This window comes from Fundulus heteroclitus, chromosome 12 (assembly GCF_011125445.2).
Source record: "Fundulus heteroclitus isolate FHET01 chromosome 12, MU-UCD_Fhet_4.1, whole genome shotgun sequence".
Taxonomy (NCBI): Eukaryota; Metazoa; Chordata; class Actinopteri; order Cyprinodontiformes; family Fundulidae; genus Fundulus; species Fundulus heteroclitus.
In genome coordinates, this window is record NC_046372.1 from 1,077,682 (window position 1) to 1,099,709 (window position 22,028).

General features: G+C 39.1%; 1 protein-coding gene across 1 annotated transcript; it reads right to left on the reverse strand.

Annotated features, from left to right (window-relative positions):
* Positions 1-676: 676 nt before the first annotated feature.
* LOC105926939 (leucyl/cystinyl aminopeptidase) lies at positions 677-21,937 on the reverse strand. The gene is made up of 22 exons (XM_012863485.3): positions 21,526-21,937; positions 19,140-19,234; positions 17,675-17,877; positions 17,210-17,321; positions 16,856-17,113; positions 16,580-16,770; positions 16,260-16,398; positions 12,664-12,798; positions 12,450-12,570; positions 12,192-12,343; positions 11,987-12,100; positions 11,730-11,861; positions 9,662-9,790; positions 8,294-8,448; positions 8,130-8,218; positions 7,863-8,046; positions 6,425-6,581; positions 6,003-6,187; positions 5,653-5,814; positions 4,254-4,394; positions 4,055-4,136; positions 677-3,474 (listed from the first exon to the last, which is right to left on the reverse strand). The coding sequence occupies exons 1-22, from the start codon at positions 21,551-21,553 to the stop codon at positions 3,343-3,345; spliced, it is 3,096 nt and encodes a 1,031-aa protein (XP_012718939.2). The 5' UTR covers positions 21,554-21,937; the 3' UTR covers positions 677-3,342.
* Positions 21,938-22,028: the final 91 nt, after the last annotated feature.

The following is a 22,028-nucleotide window of genomic DNA, read 5'->3' on the forward strand; positions in this document are numbered from 1 at the left end:
GTTACTTAGGCTTAAAACAAAAAGAAGTGATGAAAATAATTACAGATTATCGCAGATCTAGAGAGACGGGATCAATTGTACAAGACAAACAGATGAAATATTGCACCCATCATAGTTTTTTTAATCCTTAGGAGGAAGTATAATGATCTGGGGTTGCTTCAGACAGCCAGATCCAAGTCTCACCACATGTTCTTTTTCTCTCAAAGAAATTTCACCCCATGAGGGATTAAGCGGGTCAGAAAATGGATGGATGGATGGTGATCATGTTTACATGTAAGCACGTTTATGTTTTCATTGGTTATATGTCTAATAGGGGGTCATCTCCTGATCTTAACGACCAATGCCCTTCAAGTTTTAGATGTTCCCCAGGTCAAACACCCAGGTCAAGCTGAGAAGGTGACTCATTACTTCGATGCAGGGAAACATCTAAAATACGGATCAAGGATTTAAAGATCAGGTGGGAAATGTGTCTACATCTGGGCAGAAATATGCTGTATTATTATTATTATTATTATTATTATTATTATTATTATTATTATTAGTGCACAGCTAATGTTCTGATGACATTTAAAGATGTTCTGACAAAATATGTGTGAACAACTTTTTTTTTTCTTTGTAAGGCTGGATATTTTACAATAAACACTGTTGTTGCACAATGAATGCCAGTGAAGAAAACTTGGATGCAGCTTAACTTTATTTGGAGTTTCAATAATAATTATCACTGAAACATTTTTCTTTCATGAAAAAAGCTTCTAAAGCACAGGAACTTGAACTTCGGTCTGTTATTGAAAGAAGGACAAAATTAAAACGGCAAAAAAATAAAACATAGGAACAATGTGGGAAAATCTGACAGATAATGATGGAGTTCCCTTTAAATTCTATCAAAAATCAAAATGTTTCCCCCAGAACTGCTTAGTCCAACAATTTGTACACATATCAAGCAATGAAATCTTCAAAGCATCTACAGCACATCATCTCAGTGCAAAAAGAGACCAATCTGACAGTTCCACTGCAAACATGGTGCTCTCCTACAGTCCTGCGTAACACAGAAAAGTATCTGGACATTCAATGCCTTCAAAATTAACAACGAAACTGAACGAGATCCTCTAACTGAATACAATCACCGAGTGGAGGACAAACTTATCATCTGCAATATTGATGATCCTCAAACAGATTTAAACTATTTAAACTACAGTCTATTTCAGTCATTTGTTTTTCTCGAATTCTTCTTTAGAAAATTAGAAACACTTGCAATAGTAGATCGTTATATAGTTCTGACACATTTTTATGACAAATTTTGCATTTCCCAGAATTAAATTTCTAGATTTAATCCAACAATTTATAATAAATCTTTACAAAACAATTTGACCCTGCTTGAATAGCAGTCCAGTCAGTTTATATGTAGGTTCCATAATATTTTTTGGAGTGTGACATAAGAGATAACTTAGATCAGCTCATAATGTCCCAGACCGAAAGCAGATATTTAAAGCACAGATTTGAAACTTTGATGCCTTCATTTTGCTTGTAGAAATTGATTAAAGAATGCAATTCATATTGCTTTGTTAAATTGTTTAATCTGAATCTAAAACTGTCTAGAGATCAAACAGGGAGTAAAATAGTAGGTCTTCAGTAGATTCCTGACGGAGTATTCTTCATTCGTAAAACCAAAATTCTTGTGAGTAAAATGTTAAATGTATAATTTGAAAGCATATAAATTTCATACAGATCAACGTAATAAGTAAAAAAGAAAATGCAATTAACTGTGGGAACATCAAAGAACTATACTACACTCAGATTTCTTTTTCCATACTTATTGAGATCTGCAAAAATGCTGAAAGCAAATCCATACTTTTTAGGGCCCTATGAGGAACCCTGTGTTTCGTCATCCCCATTAAAGATGAGGGTTTTATCGAGTCGTCTTCTCTGAAGGTACCGTTAAGTTTAGCATTTTCACAGATCTCTCGAGTTGTCTTTATGAGTGGGAGTGACACTCAGTATTATGTAACGACACATTTTTAACAGGATAGTGAAGTACCTCTCTGGATGTGCATCTGTCTTTAAATAACATTTAAGAACAAAACTGAGTCACATGTAACAATGCTAAATAAATAGCTAATTCTGAGGAGCGACAACTCTAGTTAACACCAGAGCAAGCTCCGTGTTTTTTTTTTTAGACTAATAACAAATTATCAATAAGTACAAACAGATAAACACATATGCCTGGTATCTGTAATATGCACAGTAGCCCTTGTAACACAACAATCATCAGCAAATGACTTCTTTTTGGTTGTCTAAATGAGGAGGTAAGGGAATAACAAAAAAAAGCTTTGACCTGGACTCAGAATAATTTGGACTTTACAATATACACAAACAAAACAGAAATCAAGTCGTAAAATATTAAAAGTCAGTATGTCTAAAATGGTATCTCCAAAAGCACATCGCTGACCGTATTTACATTATAGTTACATCTTTACACAGGTGTGGCCTAAAAAAAAAAAAAAGGAGCATACAGGCAATACAAGTAGAGAAAAACCTGTGGATCAGAGCAGAAGTTGGAGAAACTAAATAAAGAGACCATTTGGCTCCAGTGTTGGCTGCCTGCTCTCACCTGCTGTAAGACACATTGGGTGATTTAAACCTGCACTGTTTTTCAGTACATCCTTTACTGCACACAGTGGGAAGGTTTCTTTCTACATTCAACTAATGCCAGCACAGTTTTTGGCATTTTAAGCTATCAATTAATCATCTAACCCGACTATGATCAACATGGCAGAAGGCTTTAGTTACAGGAGTAATGGGGATTTATTTATTTAACACAACTGGCATCTGTCAGTTCCTCACGGCTGACGAACGCTGCACGGCCTCGTCTTCGCAAAACAAATTGGCTGTTCTGACACAAGACAGCGACGCTGACACTAATCTTAACTTGGATTTACCAAGAGGACGCATGTTTATCTTAAATGGTTGGGTTGACTGAGATGCAGCGGAGACTAAGAGGGGGATTTGTTTCAGTCTTTGAAGCATGATTGTCTAATAAAGTCCAGGGTTCAGATGAGAACTGCAGAGGAGGTTTGGTCAACAGCATAAAACACCAGGAGTGTGTGGTGGAGTCTAACAATGCCAAGTCAGACGGACAATCGGATCCACCCTGAGCTATCAAGTAAAACTGACAGGACTCATCTCTGAAGCCTTCCATCCAGCAAGAGCAGCTGACTGGTGCTCTGATCTGGATACTGGGAGTTAGGGGACAGAGTCCAAAAGTTGTGCAAACACTGCTGCTGTCTTGAAGATGCACCCCACCTGCTCGTTTTTCGGGGGTGGCTTCAGCTTGAATTAACCTTCCTAAAGCCACTTTCCAAAAGCTTGTAAGTTGTTCTCCATCCACCGTTTGTTCAGCCTGATGGTCTCCAGAGCCTCCCGCACGCTCCTCATCTGAGAGCCTCGTTGCTTCAGGCTGGAGAAGAAAGCTTGAACCTGAACAAGACAGAAAGTGATCACAGGACTCCTAATCCCCTCAAAACAAGAACTTATTTACTTTTTGTCACATTACAACCTCAATGTACTCTACTGGGTTTTTATGACAGGGTAACACAGCAAGTAATATAACTGTGTCTAATGGATGGTTTTCAAAATAATTTACCAAATTAAAGAATGGGGTGAATCTGTATTTAACCCAAATGAGTCAATACTTATTGGCTGTAGAATCACCTGTTGCTGCAGTTAAAGCCAAGTATTTAGTATTTTTGGGGGTATGTCTTTACCAGCTTTGCACATGTACAGACATTCTTACTCATTGTTGCCCATTCTTCCTCACAAGACAGCTACAGAGCGGCCAGATTATAAGGAGACATCGACTGCCAAACATTCCCAACTTCGTATAGGTTCGGAACGGGCCATTCTAACACATGGATGAGTTTAATCTAAATGACTCCACTGTAACTCTGAGTTTAGGGTCAGAGTTACAGTGGAGTTACATACTCTGTATGTTTAGGGTGTTGTTCTGGTCAATCATATAAAATTATACTGTATATATATTTTTGTAATCTATACATACCTGATCCAGGTGTGCCTGGGTGGAGAACTGGGAGGTAGTGGATTTGATGATTGACTGGATGGCAAAAGAGCCCAGAGGAAACCTGCAGCCAGAATCACAAAAAGCTTATTATTATATCATAAAAAATGTCTGATCCTTTTAATAATGCGGTAAATTTATCCTAAAATGGACTTTAAGGAATGGTTTTGATGAGACTTACTTCTCTATGAGCCGGTCCCAGTTTACTTGTATGAAATCCCAAGCAAACAAATAGCCAGCAAAGCCGTTACACACGGTGTTGATGATCAGAGGCAGCTCCTGCGTCTGGATGATATCCCCGTTAAGACCCGCCTTGAGGATCCTGCACAGACCAAAACAGAGAGTTTAAATACCGCTCACAACACACTCCTCGCTGAGACCATAATGCAACAAGAGTAAAATGTTTGTACTAAGGGGGAAGATGGTGTGACGGGAGAAAAATAAGCAGCAGATGTCATCTTTAATTTGTTAACCTATAAGCCCTGCCACTACAATGGTTAATTAGGTTCTCATACACCGATTCATTTATTTGTGTATTTTTTCATCTATTCACAGAACAGGTCGACAGTAGCTTGAAAGGAAATGGGAAGTCTACCTGCTGTGATGTATTATGAAGTGCTGTTTTCTACATCAGCCAGCAAAGTTAACTGCATTTAACAACATTTTCACATTTTGTCAAATAAAGACAAAATTCTAAGTATTTTATACCCATTTTATGTGACAGTGAGACACAACCTTGTCCATTATCGTCAAGTGGAAAGATTATAACACAGGGTTTTGACTAACAGATAAAAATCAGAAGACTGTAGCGTGCTTTTACACGCCCCCTGAGAAAATACTTCGCAGAATCAGAACCTTTGCTGCAGTTACGGCTGCAATTCCTTTCGTTTACGTCTCTGCTAGCTTTCCACATCTAGAGACTGAAAGATTGCCCATTCCTCTCTGCAAAATAGCCCAGGCTCAATTAGACTGGATGGAGAAAGTTGTAAAAAAATCTATTTTACAGTCTTACTACAGATTTTCAAATGGATTTAGATCTGGGGGTTTACTGGGCATCAATTTAATTTGATGAAAGCATTCTCATGTGGCTCTTGCTTTAAGAACACCCCCTCCTAAGGATGGCCCTGCATTTAGCTCCTTTCGTCTTTCCAACGCCTCTGACCATGTTTCTCTTCTCTGCTGAAGACATATATGGTGCTGCAACCCCCTTGTTTTACAGGTATGGTGTACAAATAGTGTTTTCCATTATCTCAACAGATTTGTTCTCTGCAGCTCCTCCAGAGTCACCAGTAAGACTAAATTACATGCAGATGGACTGCATTTACTCATTTGTTGATTTGTTGACAACTGACTGCACTAGATTTTATTTAGGGGTAACAAAGTAAAAGAAAATAATAAAAAAAGAAGATTTTGTATTTGCAAAAACTGTTGAAAATAATTTATTTTACACTTCCAGAACTATGGACTACATTGTGTTGGTCTGATATTTGTAGTGCAAAATGTGCAAGACTTTAAAGAACTGGGTGGACAGCTGAAGACATACAGAAATAAATCTGTTAAACAGAGAGAGAGACCCTTACCATGCAATACGCCGAGGGTCCTGAGTGGATGCCAGGCCCTTTAGCATCTTCCGCTTCTCTGCATCATAGGTGGTGGTTGTGTACAAGTTGAGCAAGCTTCTCCAACCATCGTCTGACTGAGCTGCCACCATAAAGACAGCTTGCTGCAAATCACCTGGAATCCTACAGAAGTAAATATAAAACCCCACAAATATAGGAATGTTGAGTTCAGGGCTGCTGCTTTAGTCATCCTCCTAACACACATTTACAGCCCAGTTCTGTTGACTCTTAATTCATTTCAAGATTGTTTCTGTTCTTATTTAGGTCATTATTCATTCAAAGTCCTGGTAAATCTTGGGTTCTGTACTTACTTAATGGTGAAATTGGAGTCACTGTATTGTTTGAACAGGGACGTGGCATTGGCAACGCAGCTTTCTTCATTCAGAGTACAGGCCGTCGAGACGAGGGCTGAGCGCAGTTCCTGTTTCGATAGACTCTGCTCCTCGCCCCAGGATTGATTATTCATCAGAGAACCAAAATGAGTCAGAATATAAGTCTGTTGAATAGACAAAAACAGATCATGAATACATTTTCACCCGAAACATTTCTCCAGTTAAACCTAATATTTGGAATCTGACAGACTTTTTTTATTTTACAAAAGTGAGATACCTTGTGACTCAATGAATTATTAAGACTTTACATTTAGGGCTGATAGACATCAAAAAGCAATCATTTCACTATTTAGGAAATGTAAACACATACTGACTTTCCAAAACACTTATATGTAAAGTACCTTCATGCGAGCTACCAAGCCAGACTCCTGTCTTTTATCGAGCAGCCCGTGGACACTATTGAGCTGCAGCAGAGCTTCTCTCACAGGAGAAGTCTCCGTTTCATTGGACATGGAGTTTAACAGGTGGAGAACTTGTTCAAAAGTTACCCGTCCCAGCCTAAGACCAAACAAAGCAGTTAGAAAAGGTGGAACATTATAGAAAATCAAAGAAAACAGATGCATCTCAGCAAAATAGAATATTGCTGAAATGTTAATTTATTTAAGGCATTCAATTCAACTTTGTTTGTATCCAGAAATATTAATGGAAGGTTGAGGGGAAGAAAAAGGTGTCTGAGCAAGAGATGACCACAGCCTCGTCAGGCTTATGAAGCAAATGTCATTCAAGAGTTTGGAGGAGATTCACACGACCTGAACTGTACCCGAGTCAGTGCTTCAGGAGGCTCAACACACCGACATAGGCAATAACCCAGTCCTTGAATTAATGCATGAGGATCATGCATGAGGTAAAATATGGCATCTCCACATTCAATGATGCTTTGTGGAGGCATGCCATCTGCTGCTGTTGGTCCTCTGGGTGTTATCAAACCCAAATTCATCACAGCATCTATCAGGAAATTTTAGAGCACTTAATGCTTTCCTCTGCTGACCAGGCTTTATGGAGATGCTATTTTATATGTCAGGAAAACTTTGCACCAAGTCACATTGCCAAAACTATCAATACCTGCTTTAATCACCAAAGTATCACAGTGAACTAGTCTGACCTAAAAACACCGTACAAAACCTTTATGGCAGGGGTCACCACATGTGGTCCTCAGGGGCACCAAGTAGCCCCTGAGGACCACATGTGGTGCCCTCGACGAGCCAGTTCTAAAAAAACAAGGAAAGAATACACAACCCGCCAGTGAGCTGCATCTAAAACTTTATATCGTTACACTTCCTGTTTGTTCATACTTGCATTTATATAGATTTAAAAACGACATTATCTATAACATGGCATGAAAAATGTAAAGTTGAGCTCTGACTCTTCTAGTACAAAGGTCAGTACTGGTAGCCCTTCGTATGACAACATAACTGAAGTAACTCTCAGTTTCAAAAAGGTCGGTGACCCCTTCTTTAGGGTATTTTCAAGATAAAAGGTGAAATACACCAGAGCGACAATGCATATGAGCTGAAGGATAATATTAGAGGAACCCGGGCTTCTTTCCAGAGCCAAAGGTCGACGGCCTCCATATGATGCTGCATTGATGCATTTTGACTGATTAATTCAGTCAAAATGAGCCCCAACCAACCTCTGAGTGCAGATACTATATAGTATAATGACAGACTTCTCAGTAAGTTTTTGATCCGAGTTACTGAAATAAATTAACTTTTCGATGACATCCTTTATTTTGGCGAACTCGTAAAGTTAAAAAACAATGTTCAGATGTGCTGTGTGTACCTGGAGAGAGCAAAGATGTTATGTATGAGCGAGGCCCGGTCTTCAGGTGTGAGAACACTGATGTTTGTGGACAAAGCCTCGATAAGAGCATTCCAGCCGTCATTTCCATAGTCGACAACATAGAAGCCAGTACTCTTGTAGTTCAGTTTTAGCCACTTTACACTTTCTGGCACCTTGAGATTTTCTAAAACACACAAACGTTTGTCATTACACACTGCATCATGAACAACATGTCATATTACGTCAGGGTTAAGCTTTGTACTGTACCGCTCTTGCTCTTCAGAGTGAACATCTGGCTGCACTCTGGGGCCAAACTACAGCTGTCGTTCACATATGTGATGGGAATAGTCCACAGTCTGAAACGGAGATCGCAGCAGAGTTGGGATCCATGTTGCATTTCTCAGACCGGTGAGTGTGATGACAAAACCCACCTGGATTTTTTTGTGGTGTTGTCAGATGTGAGCAGGAATGGTTCCTGGGAAAGGGTCACCTGATCTCCTTTGCGACTGACATTGACCAATGGGAAGCCTTTCTGTGATGTCCATGAATTCATCATCTCGGAAATATTCTGACGTGTTGTGGAAACCTCAAAACGCAAAAAGGAAAGAAAATGAGCAAGCTGGCAGGAGGAGTCATTTGAAGTGTTACAGCTGAATTATAAAGATTCTGTTAAGAAAAAAAAATATCTAACATAAATAGTGTATAAACAGATTGATTTGACATCAAGCAAAACTGTTAAGAGATGGTAAAAGTAATAAATCCTATATCAAAAGTTTCTATTGCAGCTTTTAAGAGCTGTTTACACAACAGAAATGGAACTAAAAGTAAGTAAGAAAAATGTATTAGTGTATTTGTTCTTATTTTGAGCAGGCAAGTTTAAATGATCTGCCAATGGAATAAGATTTTTGCACTTAAAATAGGAACAACTCATCTCCATCATCTTATTTCATTTAAGTGCTGTACCTGCTCAAATCAAGAACAAATACACTAATTTCAAGAAAATGTTACTTACTTTTAGTTCCCTTTTTGCAGTGTAAACAGCTCCTAAAAGCTGCATTACAAAATTTTGAGCCAAATCTTTCACATGACTCTCCTTTAGCAAAGTATATCTTTTATTAATAATAAAGCTCATGAGAAACTATCCAGTTAACCCGAAGAGTAAAAATTACAAAATTAGGTCCATTTTAGGAGAAACAAAGTATTCCTTTCAGGAGTACTAAGTTCAGGAGTACTAATGATAAAAACCTATGAATAAAGACAGATCAGGTTTTTATGTACCAGTACCGATTTCTAGGGCTGACTTGTTCATTATAATTTTCTTTTTGAGCACTATCTTATTTATTATCTTTAACCAAGAAATGTAACACTGACCATAAAATTTACTGCAAATTACTGGGATTTTTCAAGCTGTATAAAAACGAAATTTCATTTTGTACGCACTTTGTGCATACAAAATGACAAATAAAGTTGTCTAAAAGACAAAGTGCTACAGGCAAATTGAAAGAAACACTCGAACATCTGCTACTTATGTATAGAAGCAAATATTCTACATCTTTAATCGTTTGTTTTAGTAAAGTCCAAAACAAATCATATACATGTGTGAACCTGCTATGTGCTTACAAATTAAAACAGTAGGAGTTTTGCGCTTCGATGCATTTATCGGACATGAAATAAATTAGGATTTTGAAGCATTGTGACCTGCATTTTAAGGATAAGAGGCAATCAAGGGAAAGGGTAATCACTGACCGACTGCATATTGGTTACTAATGAAAACAACAATAAGATAAATGCACACATACCTGTGTAAGGCTGTTCCAAAGATCATCAGTTTCTGTATTTAATCCTCTAAATGTTTTCAGATACTGAATAATGCCTTTTTTGAACTCCTTTGGCAAGGACGCATTCAGCATCAGGAGAATCGATGCACCCTGGAGAGCAGAGGCACAAAACATCCACAATTAGAACCAACATGGATCACTGAATGCAGCAATGGCTGAGTGCGATGTCGAGTATAGAGACATTTCTCAGAGGTAAATATTCGGATGTGGATTTTTGGCAAAAGAAAACCAGTTAATTAGGCAAGTTATAAACTACCTCAATATATGTTCATTATCTGCCTTTAAGAAGCCAGGCTTTCGGTAATGTGTAAACGTTTTCTGTATCCATAGCTCCCCGAGCTTTTTAAACATCTTTCAAAGCTTCTTCTGTTCACTTCTTTAAAAAAGTAATTGAACATAACTGCAAATTGTGCAGCGTGAGCTTTAAAACAGGAAAACAGACAAATGGAGGACAATGGAAGAAGCATTAGGCAAAAACAAACTGGAAACTAAACCTGTAAAGATGCAGGACTTGAGAGATGCATCATCCTTCAGTTGGTCATGTTGTATGCCAAGGATTCAGCTAATAGCTCTCTGAAAATCACCTTGTTGGTGGCAACATATGATTTCATGTGTACTACTGTATAATTTTTGCTAGGTTTATAAATTCAACATAAGAGATGGGAACAGATGTGTTTTTAAGAGCCTGTTGGAAAATGTCACTATTTTCTCTTGAACTACAGCAAGTATTCACCAAGCCCAACGACAACACAACTGTTATTGTCAGTCCTCCCTTTCAGAGGGACTAAATACTATTAACCCCTGACAAAAATAACACATATACTCCTAGTTATCTAACGCAGCCTGAAATGTATAATATTATGTCGAATCACCGAATTAATCCACTATTTCAGATATTTTTCTCTCTCCTCCAAAACATTTATCTCAGTGAGAATGTGCAAATCACATTCAGTTGTTGCACTGATTATCTTGTCAGGTGATAAATGGCGCTAACCCACTGTAGGACCATCACCCCCACCCACCCCAAGCTGTAGAGTTAATACTTGGACATAATACTCTGATAAAACTATGTGTGATAGTGATTTTTTTTATAGATCAGCTTCTCCTGCTAGGTAAACCAAACAGCTTTCTTTTATTTTTCTGGTAGAGAGCTTTTTAATGATTTAATGCTGAAAATTCACCTCCATAAAAGAAAGTTTTAGTAGGTAGAAAACCCGCATTATACAGCTTAATGGGTTACAAGAAGGAAGAGATTTTTTTCTCTATAGATTTGTTCAGGGAATTTCTGGATCTGAATGGGCCCCCTGTGGTAAACATACTGTAAAATGCCTGGTGTAAATCACTAATGAATCATATGAGTCAGTGAGGCTGCAGTGTTGACTGCGACAGAGCACTGTGTAGAGCAGCTTAGGTGGGTCACCTTTTGGCTGCAGTGGAGCCTTTCAGGGTTAAAATTATCAGTGTTTAAGTGCCGATACTGAGCTTTATGAAGTAACACATTTATTCTCCTTTATATCTCACAAACCAAGTCTGTTAAGTTAAATTATTAAACTTAAGATTGTTGTAGCAAATGCATCTCAACTAGTTATTGTTGGAACAATAATGAAGGGTGAATATATTTGTGATGTTCCACATCTGCACAGCTGTTGACCTCTGACAGGTGTGTTTATCTGCAGGTGAATAACACTGACTATAATAGTTCTGATTTTTACAAATAATTTTTTTTTTTTTTACGAAGAGGACGCATATAAATAAGCAGCTCTAAACAGGTCCGATGTTTGACTGATTCTTCAGAGTTAGGAAGCTAAAATAACCAAAAGAGTATTTCTTGGTTTTTCATGTAATGAGTGCAAAGTCAGCCAGTTCAAGGAAAAACAGAAAATAATCTGGCATGCTGGGCCAAATATCAATCAGGGTCGCTGTAAATGACAACAGGAAAGTCCAATTCTTATTGGAAGCAAGATATAGAGAGATGAGAGATGTCTAAACACCTCTGCATTGCAATTGTACCCAACACTTAAAGCAGTACCTTTTCATAGGAGACAGAGTCAAACATTTCTTCGACTTGCTCAGGCGTATTAACCTCTGTCGACACAGGGTGGGAAGAGTTTAGAGCATCTTTGTCCATGGCTCTGAACCGCACAGACAGGAATAGGTTACCCTGCAAAAAAAAAAAAAAAAAAGATACAAACAAAAGGTGATGCAAAAACACATAAATGTATCTGCCAGAAAAAAAAAACAACGAAAAATCAATCAGGAATTCACAGGTAAAATGTTCAAACTTACAGTGTCAAGACTGGGCAATATTTCCTGCAGTGACATGAACTCCATGTAGGTGGCGAAGCCTTCGTTTAGCCAGAGGTCGTTCCACCAGCTCATGGTTACCAAGTTTCCAAACCACTGCAACACAGAGATGGATCAGCAGCTGAACACAAACGCAACCTCTGCTACTTTCGTAGAAGTTTCAATAAATAAATAAATCTAAAACTACCTGATGAGCGAGCTCGTGGGCTATTACAGAAGCGACTACTTGTTTTTCGAGAGAGGAAGAATTGTTTCCCAAAAGTAAGGTGGTCTCCCTAAATGTGATGAGCCCCCAGTTCTCCATGGCTCCTGCCAGGAAGTCAGGAATGGCCACCAAGTCTGACAAAAGAGAAATTAAGCTAAAGTGTCCACAAAAGGAGGCTCAAGATAAGACCAAAAAGAGGTGTAATAAGATAGATGTGTGCAGGAGAGTGGTTGAGCTCACCTAGTTTCTTTAGTGGGTACTCAATCTCAAAGAATTTATTGTAAAACGTCAACAGTTTGGAGGCTGTGTCCAAAGCGAAGCGAGTCTGTTCTTTCTTCTCTGGCACAGAATATACAGAGACCTAAAACCCACAGACGTAAATATACATCACAAATACGCACAAACCAACACAATGTTTTCAAATCACTTATAGATGATTATGGCCTGAATGTACCATTGTTCCTGGATCAGTGCTGTTGACACGAGTGAAGTTAGCAACAATGAAGGCCACCAGATAAGTGCTCATGTTGACATTGGTCTTCTCAAACTCATCCTGCATGAGGCCATTGGAGAGAGTCATAGTTTTAGCCTGAAAAACACAGAGAGATGGAGTTACTCTAAGCTCATCCTGCAGGAAAATAAAGCCGGTTTTAAAATCTGAAAATGAGAGAACAAAAACAGCGAGCCCGCATTGAGAGCTACAAATCTCAGGAGGTTATAGTCCTTGGTATAACCACACCCATAAACTTGTCTAGTGTATAATGTATAGATTGGAGTTGTTGCAGAATTATTTCTAGAACCTTTGGTAAAATACCAGCAGGTGCAATGAACCTGTAATTATCCAGACAGCTCACCTTTCCAGCTTTGTTCTTAATGACTGGGACATGCAAAATAAACACTGACTCTGGCACTGTGCCATGCATCATCCAGCCAGTGAAGCAGAGCGTCAAAAAGTGGAGCTAGCTTTAAACGGCAATTTTTTAAAATGTTTTACTGTACCGTGATCCAAAGCAAAGGGACCATTATCAGGTAATTTATGAATGGCTAGTGGTTTGGGTTACTTCATGGGTCATTATACTTCTAGGTTCATCGGCCACATCAGAACAATCCACATACGGATTGCTTTTTATACAGTTGAACAATGTACTGTAATGCTGCTAAGATTATCTGCCCCAGAAACACTTTAACCAAGCATGGTAGAGATGATTTACAATTATTAAGTGGTCTCACCTTTTTACAAAAATCTGTGATATTATTACACTGAATTTTCCTGGCCATACAATCTGCCTTCATAATTTGATCATGTTTAGACATAAAAATTAACAGCACCATTATATCTGGCACTAGCAGGCTTTTTCTGTTCAAACTATGGACATACTTACAATTGACATCCTTGAACAAAATAGCTTCTAAAGGCAGATAAATGTTCAGATCTCTATCTGCGTTATTATAATGGGCTAAGGAGTGATCTTCACTGAATTCTCACCAGTCTAATTTTACACTGGTAACACTATTAGTGTGCCAAGCTTCAGACAGATAAAAAAAATGTCCACACTGCAAAAAAAAAAAAAAAAACAAGGCTATTTTGTTCCCGTTTTGGTCGGGTCAGTTAGGATTTCTACAGTTATTTATAATTGCTTAAGGTTACAATGAGAGAGGGAACAGTTTTTAAAACTGTTATTCAAATTCAGGAGTTTTCATGAATTTCTCTGATATAGGATCGCCTTTCAATTGTATGACTTGGGTCAAATGTTTTGGGTATCCTTCCCACAAGCACCTCACAATAGTTTGCTGTAATTTTGGCCCATTGCTTCAGACAGAACTGTTGTAACCGAGTCAGGTTTGTAAGCCACTTTATTCAAACCTTTTCAGCTCTGCCCACTAACTCGGGACAATAGGACTTGATATCAGGAATCTGTGATGGCAACTTTAAAACATGGTCTTTGTTGTCCTCAAGCCTGTTTGCAACTAATTTGGCCGTAGACTTTGGTTCATTGTGCATTTGAAAGACCTGCTTGTGCCTAAGCTTTAATGTACTTGCATGTGTTTTAAGATTTTGAGTTAATTTTTCCCTAAAATGTTCTTTCCTTATTATACCATCTATTTTGTGAAGCCCACCAGTCCCTCTTGCAGAAAAATACACAATGCTGCCAATCCAGCACATATTTGAGATGATGTTCTCTGGCGCCAGCTAGTAAACAAAGTAATGTAACAATGTTTTTTTTGTAGCCAAACACTTATTTTTGTATTTATCACACCGCAGGACATGTCCATAAAATCTTGTCTTTATCCCTTTGTGCCTCTGTAATCTGTTTATATGCTGTTTTTTTGAGTAATGGCTTCTTCCTTGCTGAGCGGCTTTTCAGTCTATATTGGTACAGGACTTGTTTCACCGAGGAGCTTTACATGAGATTCAGTCAGGTATGATAACTGAACATTAATGTTTGTACTTGCATATAATTGTTTGAACAGATCAATAAGTTATCTTCAGGCATCTTGTATGCAACTTTGAACTAGACACCTGAAGTGAATTCTCTCCACAATATCTTACCTAATTGTTTTGACTTTTCCATGATGTCACATGAGGAAACTGTGTGTTTCAGGTATTGCCTACAGATGTGTCTTCATTTAACTCAAAACTATTGAATCACCCTATTAGAAGGTATGAAAGTAAAAATTCAATGGGGTTTCACAGCAACAACGCACAGTTGAGTAAAATGCTGGTCTCAGTGAAAGCCATTGTGTATGTGTTGTTCAGATTTTAACCACCAAGCGTCACTATTGCTTATAGCTCCTTTAAACAAACCAGCAAACTGAGGACACACCTGCACAACTTTTACAGTGTTCACAGATTTTGAGAAGACTTGGAGTTGGCACTAACGGACTAATTCAGTGGATTGTTTTATGACTGAAAGACCACGTATCACACATTTCACAACTGGACCTGCCAAGGGACGGACTCGCTGCTCACTGCAGGATCTATCTAAGCAACTAAAGTCAACTGAGCACATCAAGCTCTAATGAGGGCGACAGTTTAAAGGGTAAACAAGCATACCTGTGGGTGGCAGCCATAAATCATATTATATTCAGACTATATTCCTTTTCCGCTTCAGTCTAAGATGAAAGAAATGTGATTTTTAGCCTATAGATGAAAGAACCTTAACCTATAAGTGAATTTCTAAAATATTAATTTGATTTGTATGTTTATTGTGTTTCTTTTTTTTCATTTTCTTTTTTTTTGATAATATGCAGAAAGTTGGAGTATTTTCTTTATGTGGGGTTATTAGAGATGATGTTCAATGTTGGCTTCATTCTGAAAAATGTTATTATTTCCACCGTTACAGACAAGACACAAATATTTGGAGTCTATAATAAACAAATTCATTATCATTATAAATACTTTATGCATGAATGTTGGTTCTTCACACGCAAAATGTTCTGACTTTATTTGGTAAATCCATGATAATTCAAGAGCATTTCCATCCTTTAAAATCAAAATTTTAAGTTATGTTTATTTTAATAAGGCTATCATTATTCATTTGACGTATCTTCTCTTTTTCCCCATCTTTTTTATAACTTTACGTTCCGCTTAGTCTGAGATTTTACTGTATTTAATAAGTTGAGAGTTTGCATTATGTCCACTGTTCTTCTTTTGTATTTATGCTTGTAATGTCGTTTTACAAAGTTTTTCAAAGAAAAAAAAAATCTGCTGAAATCTAACGTTTAGTCCCAGCCTCTACTTTTCATTGGCTGTTGGAAACACGTCTTTGCTGTCGGGTCGGTAATCATTTCACACAACCCAAATTCATCCAGAGTTAGGTTGAAAAATCCAAAGCCATTTGATTGAATGCGACTGAGACTGGATCGGTTCTGTGCTCAAACACACGTGCCGAGTCCAGTCTCTGCTTACTGTCCCCAACTAGTGAAGACAAAACTGATTCTCCCCAGCATAAGGTGCAAGAATTACTATCATATAGATTAGTGGGAGCAGAGCGCTGTAATATATGTACCCTTTTAACGTTAGAGGGGAAATCACTAATAGGACAGTACCTGAGGCATGTTTGAAAGAGTCATGTAGTTCGGTTTTCTGTTGATTTTTATCAGGAAAGTAGCTTTGAAAGATGGCTCATCAAAACAAGGAAAGGCCTTCCTGGCTGACAGCGGCTCAAACTGGGTTGCTGCAAGGACTCTATGGATAAAAGATGAAGGTTATTAGGCACTTGTCAAATAAAAAGAGTCAAACATAATTTAAGTTGTTGTCTTTACATCATTTCTTTCATTCATGTCCAATTAAGAGTCGGGATAGCTTTCAGCAAAATGTCTTCCTCTTGTAATCTTAACAAAAGCATTATTATTATTAAAAAGTATACCTCTTGTTTCCATCTTTATCGGTGTATGAGCTGTTGTAGAAACCATCATAGGTGTGGGAGAGGTTAGCTGAGTAATCAAAGGTCAAAACACACTGCTGGCCCGCTTTCAGCTCCTCTTTCATTTTAATAGCAATCTGCTGGTGGGGTTTGTACTCCAGCACATGTACATCATCGGCCTTCCCATCCCCCAGCTGGAAGAGAACACAAGTCCAATGAGCAACAAGACAGAGAGCAAAGTCAAAAACAATTACTGAACTGGCCCCCTTTCAATCCAACCTTAAACGTAGCCTTGATAATGTTGATATTAGCAGCATGGAGCACAATTCGTTTTGTGCTGTGAAGTACGGACATTTCGATGACAGTCCTGCCAGTAAAGGTCATGTTGTCAAGGTCTGGGGTCAAGGTGAGATCATAGCCGAGAGGTCGGATGCTGCGAGGCAGCCGGAGTTCGGCCCATGGAAACGGTTCACCGCTTGTGGAATTAGGGTAGACTGGCTCAAAAGGTGCGGTCTTATTTGGCTTAGGACAGCCAGCCTGTAAAAAGACAAAGGTTAGGGAGTGAGCGCGAGAGGCAGAGAATGGTTGATCAAGAAGGAAAAGAATATACTTTATAAAAATTATTTATCCTACCTTCGTGAAGGTGCAGCCAGGTAAGAGGTACATGACCATGATCAATGAGGCTACTAACACCAGGACTAGGACACACGCGATCATGGTGCGAGTTGAAGGCCGTGAGCATGACCTGAGACCGAAAATAAATTAAAGGTATATTCTATCAACTAAAGTGCAAACAACTCTTGATTTCCTACAGCAGAAAGGCTAGAAATACATATTTTGAATGTTCTTCTTTTATATTTTTATATTATTGTTCTGAAAGTAAAATATCTGAATCTGCCAAACTCCGTTCCGACAGGTCAAAGGTTTAGAAAAACCAGAGAAATCACAATTTGTTGATCTCTAATCATCACATAACCCAAAAATGATAAATCCCAAGATCCAACCCTAACTGACTCCCAGAAGAGAGCTGAAGATCATAAAGTCAGAAAAAATATCAACAGCACATCAACGTTTTTGATGACCAGGTCTGAGTGTTACCTCGGTGGAGACTGTCTGGCGTAAGGGGACGAGTTGGATCTGTTGGAAGAGCTGCGGTTCATGAAAGACATTCCTAGGAGACGTGCAGAAGACTCGCAGTCCTCTTCATCGTCGTCCATGTCGTTTTCTCCCAGGCCACGCACCAGCAGCCGTGAGCTGCGAGGCTCATATGCCACCTCATCAGGGTCCAGAGTAGGAAATGCCTATGGAGATCATGGGCGATTCACTGTCGTTACTCAGACAAGAAAATAAATAAATCGCTCCGTTGTGTAAACCATTTAGCATGGGATGCAGCAAGGAGAGAAGCGACACAGACAAGTAAAAAGCCTGGATCAAAATTACAGGTACAGCACATTGCTTATGTATTCATAAATTTTTCACATTTTGTCACATAACAACCACAAACTCCAAAGGTATTTTATTGGGATTATTTGTGACGGATCCACACAAATGTGCCCATAATGTGATGTGGAAGGAAAAGCATGTAAGATTTTTTTTTTTTTTTAAGTTTGACCAATAAAAATTCCAAAGGTGTGCATTTGTTTTCCACCCCCTTTACTGTGACACAAGCAAGTAAAATGTCTAAATTTGTATTTTTTTTTTTTTTCTCCACATAAATCCTTTAGGTCTGATGGTGGCACCATCATATTGTGGGGATGCTTTTTGTCAACTGGGGCAAGGAAGATTGTTAGGTTTAATGACTAAACACAGGGCAATCCTGGAAGAATACTCTAAAAGACTTGGGGAAATAAGTGGAGGTTTACCTTCCAGCAGGACATTAGACAGTTTGGATCAATCCATAGCCTTGTGTTAGAATGGCCCAGTTAAAGTACAGAACTAAATCCAACTGGGAATCAATGGCAAGATTTGAAAATTGATGTTCACAGGCAGATGCCTTCCTTCTAGCCGGACTGAGCTGGAGCTATTTTGCTAATGGCCAAAAACTTCAGTCTCTAGAAGAGCAAAGCTGGTATAGAGAGAAGTTTAAAGCCGTTACTGTGAGAGGTAGTTCTACAAAGGCCTGATTCGTGTGAGGAGAAAACAAAAGCATGCAATGCTTTTCAGATTTGTTTTATGTAAAAAAAAAAAAAACTTGTGTTGTGTTCCTACTGCTTCTACTTTGTGCCTCACACAGAAAACCCAATAAAATATATTCAAGTTTTTGGTTTTAAAATGACAAAGTATGAAAACATTTGATGGGTGTGAATACTTTCACAAGGCCCTATAGATAAGATTCAGTTCCTAATGCATGGAAATAAAATACTGCAATAGAGTATATATATATATATATAAAAATAAATAAATAAATAATTGAATTCACGATCCGTTACAAGCATCTTCATCTTCGCTGGCTCATCTGTTTGGTGACACTTGGTACCAGCTTAGCCATCACATCTCTTTCAAATGTGCAATTTTGTGCAACTTCCGCCTTTTTTACAATGAACAGAATAGGAAACTGGCGTACTGGAAATGTGCTGGAGTCTTTGGCCAAATCCACCACGTCAGGCTCTTCTTCGAACATGCTGTTCTCGATCATGTTCCTCGGTAGGTTAGCTCGCTCTGTGAAGCACAAGGGGAAAGGAAACAAGACAAATGATTCTCAAAAAGGTTGCCGAGCAGTGTGTGAGGGAGAGGTATATCCTAACAGAATACAAATGTTGAATTACACGGGCACAAAGCGAGTTTCATCTGTTCATGTTTGGAGACGGAGTGGAGATTTTTCTCATAGAGTGGCGACAAATGCTGTGTTAATGCAAAAGCTTGCTTCACTGGCTGAGTTTCTGCAGTTTCCTGTTAGTACACCTTCTACCGTTTTTTTTTCTTCCTTTCTTAGAACCCTGACCTAAATAAAACAGGTTTGTCTGCCAGCGGAGAGGCCTTTCAGTCTCATCTATCTAAACTGGCACTCATTAAACATATCTCACCCCGGTGGTTTACATAGCTGCCACAAAACCGAGCAAAAACAGAAATTGTCAGAAACATAATAAATATGCAAAGTCTCTGTTTTGTCACATGGTGCTGTTAAAGAGAAAGACCTCCACTTCCTCAAACCAAAATGCATCTTCAGCAAAAGGAAGAGAATAAACCTCTGTTTAACTAAATGCAGGGCATTTCCAGGCAGCCAGACTCTTTACTCCCGAAGTAATTTGTGAAACAATCAGAAGCATGTTCAGCTTCCTAATTCAATAACTACGCGGGTAAGACACTGCGCAGCTGTGTCCTCACAACCCACCCAAGCTTTTAACAGGTGATGGGCAGCGTATTATCCTAGCATTTGATGGATGCGAGATGGGAAAGTGGAGAGACTGTAAACACCTACTGAAGACATCCTGTCTACTTTGAGTTAATGACAACAAACACAGCCGAGCTTCAACTACCCCCAAAAACGCGCCGGCCGCCCAGACATGCGAAGGCTGTATTACCCGAGCCCGTTTCTGCTCAGTTACAGTGTTTCTGATGGGACTTCCAACACAGCCTCTCTGTCTGGACCACTCTGCTGCGGTATGAATGTCTATTAATAGGCAAGCAGCTAAGTAGCTCGGCGCTGTGTAATGTCCAGAAGAGTTTATGACAAAAATAATACAGTCGCATTACGCTTTGGATGCCGTCACTTTTAACAACTCGTGTGTATTGCTGCATTATCGCAGCAATGCGCACATTATGCAACCAGAAAGACATCTTTGGATGAGAGAGGAAGTGGATAGGGTGGTTATCGCCAAACCAGGCACATATCATTTGCATGGTATCTGTTCACTGTGGTTTACCTATTACTCAGAAACATTTATCAACTTTACATTACAGTGTCTGGCAAATGTATTCATGCCTCTTTAGGATTTTCACCCTTTTGTCACATTATGACCACAAACAAGTGTTTGTGATAGACCAGCGCACACCAATGCATAATTTTGTAGAGCAAAACAGTAAAAATGGTGGTGCTGGTGGTGGTGGTGGTGGCATTGTGCTGTGGGGATGCTTTCATTCAGCAGAGGCAGGGAAGCTGATTAGAGAAGATGAGACGACGGATAAAGCTATAGATTATTGATTATAAACACGTCACACTTTTCAGATTTTAGCTATGGAAAAATAAATTCCTTTCACTGCACAGTAATGTACAACTTTGCGTTTATAAACACAAATCTCCCCCCACCCAAAACGTGTTAAAGTTTGCGGGTTTGAAGTGACTTAGCGTGGAAAATCTTAAGGGACGTGTCTGACGTGATCCTCTTCAGATCACGGACACAGGCAGCACATTTCTGCAGGCATATAGTTAGTTGTTTGTTTTCATATCCTCTTTGCTATCTGATCAACAATCTGATTGTGAAATTCATGTTTGGTCTTGTGCCGAAAAAGGACGAACTAACTAAGATATATTCAAAGATTAAAAAAAAGGGAAGTTGAACCGCTGTGATTTGACTTCTTCTCGGTCTGCTGTACTGTTTGCATCCATCATTGTTTGTTTTAACAACGCCCTGGGACTAAATCAGTGGTCACAAAACAGCTGACTTAAAACCCCCTCACTAAACTTCTTCTTCTTCTTAGAATTAAAAAGAACAGGCTTCTAAGTAAACACATCAAGCTGATGTGCTTTCACTTTGAACAGGAAAACAAGCTCCTGTTCAGATCTTTTTTAAGCGATCTTAACAGATCCTGACCGCAAGGTTGTTTGCCGTAAAGAAAATGTAAGTTTTTCCCCCTTATATAAATACACCCGCATGCGTTGCATCCAGCAAAAGGAGCCATTGTAGCTATAAATGTCACCGTGTGACCGCCGCACAGCCTGACCCGACAGTTGTTAGCCGGCCTGCTGCTGTTAGCTAATGGTGCTGTCACCCACCGTGTCCTGTTCTTACCTGCAGCGTTACTGTCAAACAGATCCATGGCGATTTATCTCATTTAGCTCCTGTCCAGACGGAACTGGGGGGAAAACGTTCAAGGACGTCCGACGGAGGCGATGTTTAATGGCTGGCCACAACCCAACACAAGCTCACAGTTGATATCAGCAGCCTCCCCCCCCACTGTAACAGGCTGAACAGCATACAAACAGCTAATGTTAGCCGCTCACAACTTCACCCCTCATGGTTGGCTTTTTAAGAAAAACGGGTAAAAAGGGTGCATTTGCCTGTATATTTAACCGCTCAAACAAAACAAAAAACACGTAAAAACAATCTCAGTTCAACGTGTTAGGCTGACTAAACCTGAATTAAAGGACTTTTCCTCCTCTCCGGACCAGTTGTTGACAACGTTCCGTCAAGTTACAGTGCTAACAGCTAATTGGATGATACTGACAGGGGGCGGGGCCAGCGCGCTTGACGCACGAATAAGCTTTTGAGGACATCGCGTTGCACTTCCAATG